General features: G+C 40.6%; 1 protein-coding gene across 1 annotated transcript; it reads left to right on the top strand.

Annotated features, from left to right (window-relative positions):
* The first annotated feature begins 471 nt into the window (after nucleotides 1-471).
* Nucleotides 472-10,272, top strand: LOC131692837 (transcription factor HES-4). Its single transcript, XM_058980150.1, has 3 exons — nucleotides 472-1,102; nucleotides 9,110-9,205; nucleotides 9,279-10,272. Exons 1-3 carry the CDS (start codon nucleotides 1,013-1,015, stop codon nucleotides 10,131-10,133), a joined length of 1,041 nt encoding a protein of 346 aa, XP_058836133.1. The 5' UTR covers nucleotides 472-1,012; the 3' UTR covers nucleotides 10,134-10,272.
* The last annotated feature ends 259 nt before the right edge of the window (nucleotides 10,273-10,531 follow it).

Below are 10,531 nucleotides of genomic sequence, written 5' to 3'. Positions count from 1 at the left end.
ACAGAAGTATTGTACGTGTAATGGAAAAAAGTTGTATTGACGATGTGGATTTCAAACGGGACTGAAATATTGTAACAATATCGTCAATACTGGTATTGACAAAAATATTGAACGTGTAAGGGCCGCTTTACACTCCTTCTCCGAATTACCCATGTGCACGATTTGATTCCCCAAAATTTAAGCGTTAGAACGGTTCAATACCAACGCAGTCGGATAGGATCATAAACTCTGATAAGACCAAATACATGATGGTAACCAAATAGTTCAAACATTGTTGATTCTGCAATAAATTCCATCGTGATGATAATTTTAACTCAGCCTACCTCGCCTAGGCTGCTGCTAGATGAATCGCTCACCATACAGGAGCTTCCCCTTTTTTGCATTCTGCCTCGTTGTAGCGATATGATTGTTTACATCCTGTGTGAGAATTCGTCGTCGTCGTCTCGCTTCAGTCGGTAAGTGTGTATGCGTTGGGTCAGCTGCGTTTATGTTTTTTTTTCGGTGCCTACTACGTTATGGCACAGTGGGTTCGCCTCGTTCCGTTCTGGTTGTGGCGTGGGAAAAAAGATCAAGTGAGAGATGAAAGTCAAAATTTATTATGAGTGTGTCTGTGTGCGTGTGTGTATAGGTATGGGTCCGATTGCTTTGCAGTTAGAACGTACCGTGGGAATAGTTCTAGACGGACCGATAGACATGTAGCGGGTACAAACGGGGGAACGGAATAAATGGTTAATGATATGAGCAGAAAAGCCACCACATTAGAGTGAGACCGTACGGAGCGGAAGAAGGTGGTGGGAGGCTAGGAAGACGGAGTTTTGATAAAATTGCTTCACACTCGGGGTTTGGCGTTGGAGGCAGACGCGCATTCGCAGTTTGGAAGTGGATGGTGAAAGGTTGTTAGAAGGATCTGCGCAGCCGGATTAGCATCGATCAGGAATACTGAGAGGATATGGAAGTAGGCAATTCTCGTGAACGGATAGTGTATTGATTGTTGATCAATTGTGGATTAATTATGGAGCGGTTAGAAAAAGATGATCACCATGGTGGTGGAAATCGCGATGCTGAAAGTTATCTCAGGAGGATTAAGGCGGAAATTAGAAAGGTGCGTGTGTTTCTGTGATTAAAAATTATAATTCTGGTTTTATGCGAGGTTGTGATGTGACAATGCGTAATATGGTTCAAAGCGACAGATTTTTTAAATAATTCTGAGTCCTAATTTCAAAGATAGATAAGGATTTAGGAATAGGCCATATAAAATGGAACAGCGCTTCCAATTATCTAGACAGTTCTCTGGGTTTTTCGACAAAGTTAATTTCTGGTTCTGCTTGAGAGTTAGTGCTAATTAGAAAGCGTGCTGATCATGGTCAATAAGATCGGAGTCAAAGCTCTCATTTGTTCTGTTGCAGTTGGATTAGCTATCTTCTTAGCTGATGCTCATGTGACCAATATATCGTAAGATATGGTTTTGGGGGACTTCCCAGCCTCCAAACCGCTTACGAAGTTTCAGGTATGAGGCACTATAAATTTCTATTGAACCTTGTCTTCCCCACACCAATTCAGGATTTCAATTCTATCGCAATCAATCGACTTTAACATTTCGTAGATGCGGTAGAGATTGTTCACTAGTCCTCTGAAAATGGCGTCATTGTCGGGGTGGAGGAGCTCACCGATATGATCGCGACTAAGGACGATTGATTTGGACTAGTTGAAATTGCAGGGTATCAAGTTACATATCATTCTTCAATTTACAACTTCTGAAAATCCCACGTCGTTCATTCATCAATACTGGCACCGGCTAGGCCCGAACATAGATCGGAGCAGGAAAGGGAAAGAATGTTAGTGCGACACTTGTTATTTCTACAGGCCGTATATACTACTGGGCACTCCGCAAGTGTCACGGGAGAAGCTAGATTGTTAGTAGCGATAGGGATTCGATTGAAAATTGTGCTCGCATTCGCGCGTGATTAAAGACTTTTGGAATCTTTTTGACCACCAGGAGACTCTATATTATTTTAGTAAAACCTTAACTAGAAAAAAGCAAAGCACCAAACAATACCGAAAATAGAATTAAGACTAGTATACAATCTGAGGTTACAACTAAAAAACCATCAACTGTATTCGTGACGAGCTTATGAAATAAGTTTGAGCGGCCCAAAATAAACATTAATTGCATTGCATTTAATAAAAATGCAACATCCGTAAGATTCAGGAAATACGAAAAAGAATCCTGTTTTTGTCGTTTCTTACGACATGAGAGCAGAAACCCAGTGGGGTTTGCCTGGAGGTATTTTATAAAGCTCCTAGTGGATTCCAGTCCCCAAATACGACTGCGGCGAACAACGAATAGACGAAGTGCTACCAAAAACTGTAGTGTTGATAGATTCGTGCCCGATTCCCTGGTAACGGCTTTCGTGATAAAGCAGACAACGTACCGGGAACACAGGCCACAATAGTCAACGGGACTAATTGAGAACGTGTGCTATAGTAACTGTTATTTTTTTTTTTTATTTTATTACATTTTAACGACATTCAATTAGCTAGAGATTACTGGGTCGGTTAACACAGTAAAGAGGGACAAGTCTGTCTTTGCCAGGAGACATGCTGTGGACTTGAGTGATTCGTAGTTATGCTGCCTAAGCTCGACCCCGAGTACTATGGCTCTAAATTTTCATAGCTTTCCCTACCCAGTAATCTCTAGCTAATTGAATGTCGTTAAAATGTAAAAAAAGAAAATGTGACTACATAAGTGGAAATAAAAAAGGAATAAAGTAACTGTTAATTTTGGCAAATCAGCAGTGACTTGTTGGACGAAAACTAGTTTCTATCTGAAACGTTGGCTACACATACGAACCAAAGTTCTTGCTGAAAAACTGCAGCCTATCATGGAGGAGAATCTGGTGGTGGCGGTTGGATATCAGTTTAGACAGTGGATACTTAAAAGAAATGATGATCTGGAACCTCGGAGTCCTCCGATGCAAATAATGCCGTCCGTGCTTACGTAGGGCCTCAGCCATTTATGGTGACCTTGTAGCTAGGTGTTAAATTTAAACCGGATTACTCATCTGAGGGAAGCTTGGATTCAGCTGAGCATGCTAAGGAATGATCGTCTGCTATTAGCTCATTAGTAGGATCACCGCTGGATTTCAGCGCCGCAACTCGCCGGCGATCGGATGTACTTCAGACAATACGCTACCATATGACGCAGCTTTGTGTACGAGGATAATGGGGTGAACAATTGATCAGCAAAGTTCACTTCGGTCGTAGCGAGTGACTTTCCGTACTTCCTCCATCACGGCCACTGATTCATATTCTAAAACTGCTTCGTGTGGCCAATGACATGGGGGAAGTGCAAATTGGACTATTCCATCATTTGATCTTGCCAGAAGTTCTACAGGCTGTAGGCCGCTGTATCATTCATCGGCTGGGATCTCTATATACGATACATATTCTCAGGTGGATCCTTCTGTAAATTTTTATATACTCCAGACGCGATAGATTACGAACGATTCGAAGATGATTTGGGCTATTGAAGAACTGTAGCCGAGTTGAATCAACCTTCCAATGTTCCTGCAGCTTCCGTGGGAACAATTTCTTCAATCGTTGGTTTGTTTATTAAGCTTTAACCCCAATATACTAACTAGTTAGTCGTTATATTGATCTTCTTGTTAATTTCCTGCTTTTATTTCTGAGCTTTTGGTTGTTTCCTTTTGAAGACCGGTAGGGTCCGGCATCTTTAATAGATTTGGGGATATTGCATCAAGTGGTACCAACTGTAAACCTAGTGTTGCAGGATTTGTTTTCTGGTGGATCCAATTGGGATACTGTATACGGATGAGTGGTTTCGGTATACCTGCTCGTTTTGGATCGTGCGGTCCGTCCATTTATCAAAGGTTCCTTTAATTTTGTAGAGAAGACCAGATGAGGATCTTCAGTGAGCTGATCAAAACTGATAAAAAGCCTTAGCGATGTTCTTTTTTGTTATTTTCTTGATGAGCGATATTAGCAAGGAAGGAAGGCAAACCGGTCGGTGTCCTAATTTCCCGATATGGACCGTAACTCAAAAGATGGTAGAAAGGGGTTAGTAATCCACCTCGAAAGCTTGAACAGCCGGGTGACGTCATTTCTCTGGTCGCATGGCTCATAAAGTCATAACACTGTTAAGAATCGGTGATACTGACAGTCGGAACAGGTGGGCGGTAGACGTGATCACAGACCGGCTCCAATACCTGTGACACCTACTTCTTCACACTGGTTGAATTTGGAGCCATTAGTTCGAGCTTTACATCTTCTTCCAATAAGAGGAAGGAATTCCATTTGTGCAAAGCTTGGACTGCAACTGCTCTAACTGATATGGACGCAACGCTCTAACTGATATGGAAAGCCTGATATCCAGGTTTGGGCCGTATGCACTCCACGAATGATGCCACGCTTTGAGTAGAGTCGCTTTATATCGGTAGAAGCGGTGCTCGGGTATATTTCTTGTGGTTTTGTTTGGTTGGCTCGGTACTTGGTTCATTCCAGAAATCCGAATGCTCACCTCAAGGTGAATAGTGCTATAATCCATCGGAAAAGCAAGACTCCGAATTCCACACATGCACTGTTTACTGGAGTGCCGGGGGTCAGATTGGAGATAAAGCACACTGTTGTCCTGTGGTAAAGTGGGGTAAGGGTGTTGTTCAAGCCTTGAAGGTTTTGGCATGGACATGGAAACTGCCCCGGATTCTCCACTGTTGAAGTCACCTGAAAACACCGTGCGCAAAACAATTTTATTGGGCTTATCCAACTCGAGAACGGCGATATCTGTGTGCATTCCATCAGCGACGGTTTGCCCAACTATTTCACGGACAGATTGAGGTATAAGCCGGTACCGAGGCCTTTGCGAAAAGTGAATTGACGACGGTTCAACCGATCTTCTCGATCAGGAATGGTAACCAGTCTTCTGTTGATAATTCGTTCCATAACTTTCTTGGTGCACTGTAGCAGATTTATAGATCGAAAGGCCTTTGAGATCTTCGTATCTTGATTTCTTTGGGAAGTTGTACGAGAAGGACAATACTCCAAGACACTGTCGAAAGCAGTGGCTTTTTCTCTGTTGAGCTGCGCCGTGAGTTTCTGAGGATTCTGCTTATTGCTTCCTCCAGAGAATAGTTGGCGAAAGTGATAGATAGGGAGGAAAAGTATCGATCTAACTCATTGGCAATCTCGGTCGGTTCAATTGCTGTGATGTCGTTAATTTCAAGATTTTACCTTCTTTTCACGCTTAATGCTTTGACGTTTCTTCTCAATTCACTAATGCTCTGGCATAGCGATGAGACTGTGTTACGAAGTTGAGTGTAATTGCTGGATCATGATTCCCAGGGAGGATGACTTCAGGTGTTCTTCGAAGCGTCCTCCGACGTTCACGAATTAATTGGGTTACTTCTGGGTTCCATCAATGCGCTGCGCTCCTGGGAGTTCCTCCACTTGTCCGAGGAATGAACGGTGCTGTCGCGTGAATAGAAAGATCGCTGATTTCCTTTGGGGAGTATATCCGATGCAATCCGCTAGGTTTGACTCGTACACCTCCCAGTCTGCGTAGTTAGGTATAGAGCCAGCGTTTTCGTCTGGTCGGAGGTATTCGATCGCAGGAAATATGGATCGGGTAATGGTCATTTTTTCTCTTGACATGAAAGAGGTTCTTCGCTGTGGAACAAGAGTTGAGTAGTCGATTTTGGACGCGGCGCATCCCCGGAAGAGGGTAGTATAGTAACCCAACATTGCGTCTACTAGATCGATGGCCATTCGAATAACAAGACCGATCGTTTGGTGAATGTTGACTCTGAAGGAGGCCTTCCTGGAGTAACGGTTGCTGAGAAAAGCGGTTTGGTCGTTATCTCTTCGTATGTGGGTTTCCTACAAGGCCAGGCAGACAGGGTATGTCTGGGCCATGATCCTCTGCATGACTCCAAGTATATCTCTTGGGCTGTTTATATTTCACTAGTGGATATTTGATCCGATTATTGCAAGGATCTGATGAACTGGCACAGGAGCGATTGCTACCGGTGCACAGTGTTTTAAAACGTCGTTTTCGTGCTCAATATTAATAGCGTCTAAACCGTTGACTTTCGAGGTATAGTTTGTTCGGAAAAGTTGTTGTTCTTATGATTGCGCATCCACAGAAGAATACCGTTCAGTGATTAATTCACCTATAAGTGATACACGAAATTTATTTTCCGAACTAATTGAGATAGAGACTTTGTGTCTTCGACAAAGTTGTAGCAAATGTTACTACAAAAGAAGTTGCTGAAGACACCATATATCTATCTTTAATAACTTACGAGTTATGGAACATATTATATGGAAGACCTCATAAAATTAGTTTTTTCATGATAACTTTTTTAGACATTCTCGTATCTTCTTGGAATCTTCCACAAAGTTGTTTGCGGTTTCGAAACACATATTTTTGCCGAACATAGTTACTTCTTATCTATTGAATTTAAAAAGATATTCCAAATTTTAGGATATTTTTGGGGCCACTTCCACCTTAAATAACTCGTTAAGGAGCAAAAAGGAGCAAACTACATCATAACATACTTTTTACTTTCATATAATGGCCCGATTGTTAGTCGACGTGATTCTCCCCGAGTGTTATGTTCAATACAATATGCCATCGCAGTGGTATAAAATCGCAGTGCGCTTGAATATTTCATTTTAAACCACTGTGATGGGATATCGTTTTGAACATAACACTCGAAGAGAATTGCGTCGACTAACAATCGGACGACTATATAAAAGTAAAAAGCTAGTACTTTCAGTATGTTATGATGTAGATTGCTCCTTTTTGCTCCTTAACGAGTTATTTAAGGTGGAAGTTACCCCAAAAATATCCTAAAATTTGGAATATCTTTTTAAATTCAATAGATAAGAAGTAACTATGTTCGGCAAAAATATGTGTTTCGATACCGCAAACAACTTTGTGGAAGATTCTAAGAAGATACGAGAATGTCTAAAAAAGTTATCATGAAAAAACTAATTTTAAGGGGTCTTCCATATAATATGTTCCATAACTCGTAAATTATTAAAGATAGATATATGGTGTCTTCAGCAACTTCTTTTGTAGTAACATTTGCTACAACTTTGTCGAAGACACAAAGTCTCTATCTCAATTAGTTCGGAAAATAAATTTCGTGTATCACTTATAGGTGAATTAATCACTGAACGATATTCTTCTGTGAATGCGCAATCATAAGAACAACAACTTCTCCGAACAAACTATACCTTCAAAGTCAACGGTTTAGACGCTATTAATTTTGAGCACGAAAACGACGTTTTAAAACACTGTGCGGTGGATGGACTCCCGTTCGAAGCAGATTTCCCTAGGAGATGACTAACCGAATCCGCGGACTTACCAGTACTTCCTTGAATAGGGTCGATGTAGGTAAGCCACTAAGCTGTTCTACCGGGATGCTTGATATTGCTTGGGTAAAGTCTGTTTTCTGTTGATTCCTTGTTGTTAATATCATTGTTCATGTTGTTCTTTTTGTAGTTGTTATTGGCTGCAGTTGTTAATTTTTCTGTTATTGTTGTTGATTGTAGATCGCCTCTTAGAAAATTATTTAATATCGCTGTTAACCTTCCGGCACACGCTCTAGTGCATTGAGTGCGCGCAACTTAGAAAATCAAACGAAATCGTCTTTGAACACCAGCGCCTATTCGTTTAGTAAACCGTCGACGCTACTTTTGAACGGGTTCTTACGAAAAAACTGTTTGTTTGAAGGTGAAAAACAGTTCTATCAGAATAATTTAAAACATAATCACAATGTTTGTGCTTAGTGAAATTATACGAGTTCAAATACTGGCTAAAATAAAATCAAAATCAGCCAAACTTCTTCAGAAAGTATCCACAGCTATTTAGTCTCTTTGGGAAAGTTGCGTGTTTTGTAATGATATAAAATGCTTTCGAACATTATTAAGTCGAAAAATCAGAAACAAAAAAGTTATAAGTAAAAATAAGAAATTAATTTTTTCATCATAGAAATAGTCTCATAACTCCTTATTGTGAACGACAGAGACAACATGTCTCCAACAAAATTTATAATAATACTCTACTCTAAACCTTTGTCGAAGATGGCTAAGAGCCATCTCTTTCGGTTCAAAAGCTAAATTTTCTTTAGCCTACTATGATCAAGATTGCGGCGAAAAAAAGTTAAATATTAGAATTTGGTTTATCCCCTTTGACTTAAATCCTCAATTTGCGAACTACATTGGTGTTCTATTCCACGTCTCATACACGACAGGCTTCGAATGAGTTGTAACGTTCATATTTATAGATTCGAGTAATTTCGATGTTTCAATTTGAAAGCTAATTTAAACAAACTTTACCAAAGTAAGTCATTGAATATTCTTCTTTCGCTTGATGAAATGTAAAATAGTTAAATATAGATTATTACTAGTTAAAAAGTATATAGCTTAATTTGCAGTATGCATTTCCCTAAACTGAATACATTAAATGTCTATCGAAACCTATAACAAAGAACCCACCTCAACAAAAATTCCACCAAAAAGAGACAATACAACAAAGAACCATTATTCCCAAGCATGAACCAAGGAACGTGAGGATCGAAAATAAATTAATCTCTTGAGGATCACTAACTATCTGTTGATTTATAGGATTGCCAGACTCGACCATTTGTCAACGTAGTAATTTGTTTAATGAAAGCAAAAACGTAGCTTACGCAGGAGTTGGTAGTCGACTGTGTCTAGATTCATTGCAACCGCAACGCTGAACGCAACTCATGTTCAAGAAGTTAGGATCAACACTAAAATGAACAATGTAACGCTGTACCTCTGAAAGTCTCAAAATTAGTGAACAAAAATTTGTAAAATTGATAGGTTACTACAAGCTTATTGCTACATGTTTTTCATATGTTGTCATCGTGTAATATTAGGGCAATTGTAATGCCTAGTCAAATGTAGTACTCTGTCCAATAAGATGAATGTAGGAACAAACACGCTTTCGAGAATTATTTTGAAAGTTTTGTATACAATCGTGTACTTATAATTTTACGGTTTTAAACTCCATATTGACATAAAAAGTTTATCATACCCATTTTCTTCTTGGCATTTTCAGACAAACAAACCAATCATGGAGAAGAAAAGACGAGCGAGAATAAACAACTATCTGAATGACCTAAAAGCCCTACTGTTGGATGCAATGAAAAAGGATGTAAGCTTAACAAAAAAACCCTAACCCAAACGGACAAATCTTGTTAAACTTAATGGTTCAATTTTCCCTTCAGCCCATCCGTCATTCGAAGCTGGAGAAAGCCGACATACTGGATCTAACGGTAAAACATCTGCAAGATTTAGAACGCCGAAAGCTGGCCATCGCGATGGCCATGGATCCGACTGTGGTGGACAAATTCAAAAATGGCTTCAACGAGTGCATCGACGAAATTGACAAATATCTGAACAGCGTACCGGGGGTGGACAGTGGTATGAAGCAGCGTATTTCGAGTCACCTGAAAACCTACCTCAGATTTCAAAGATTCCCACAGCCAGGCGTAGTAGGCGCTGGTCCCTTCGGTAGCCTTTTTGGCCGATCAACCGATGATATCAACAATAATGGGCGGCTTGCCGTGGAAGGAATGCCACTGATTCCGTCACTTTTACCCAGTGGCGAATTGGCATTTATAATGCCGCATCAGAGTGGCAGTACGCTACCGTTTTTCCCTAGAATTCCCGTTGTTCCGGGTGTGCCTTCTCGGCACTTCAAACCAATTCCTCAGGAGAAGCAACCGTACGCTCCCAGCCCACCGCTGAGCCCTGTTTCCGACCAGGAAAGTGTAAAAAGTGAACAGAAAACACCACTGATTAAAACGCGACCAGCTTTGATGGAAAGTTTGCTGAGTGCTTTCCCAACACCACCTACGCCGGACGAAGGCAGTCGGATTTCAGCGTTTAGGCCAAATCTAAAGTTGATCGACAGAATTCGTTTGCATCGGGAGGCGAAAGCATCATCACACTCGGAGGAACAGGTTTCGAAACGAAGGAGAGTGGAAAAGGCGGACACATTTAGCGATGATGAAAGTGAACACGAAGAGGAAGTGGATGCCAAAGATCAAGTCGGAGGGGATATGTGGAGACCTTGGTGATTTGGCTTCCAGGGTTCACCGGAACGATATTGTGATAAAGGACAATATTCAGAGCTTTAGCCTTTAGATTTTATGATTTGAATTTCTTTGACAGCTTTAATAGGTTATAAGCATTCTTCTTACAAATACATTTCTAGTTTAAAAAAATGATCCAACATGTGTTCTTCTGTCACAAGCAATCTAAGCAATCCTTGTATGTCATGCTAAACAATACTGCGGTCGAATCATAGTTGTCCAGACTGGAAAAACATCTCCAGCCGGGTGTAATGAAATAAAAATCATTGTTTTCTTTGTGATGATTAAGAAAAACACAGCACTAATAAAAAGGAAACTTACCCCAAACGACAATGAAATGTCAACAATCTACCAGGTTGTACTACATATGCTCTCAACATCCC

Source organism: Topomyia yanbarensis, chromosome 3 (genome assembly GCF_030247195.1).
Source record: "Topomyia yanbarensis strain Yona2022 chromosome 3, ASM3024719v1, whole genome shotgun sequence".
Classification (NCBI taxonomy): Eukaryota; Metazoa; Arthropoda; class Insecta; order Diptera; family Culicidae; genus Topomyia; species Topomyia yanbarensis.
This window is presented reverse-complemented; position numbering and strand designations above follow the sequence as displayed.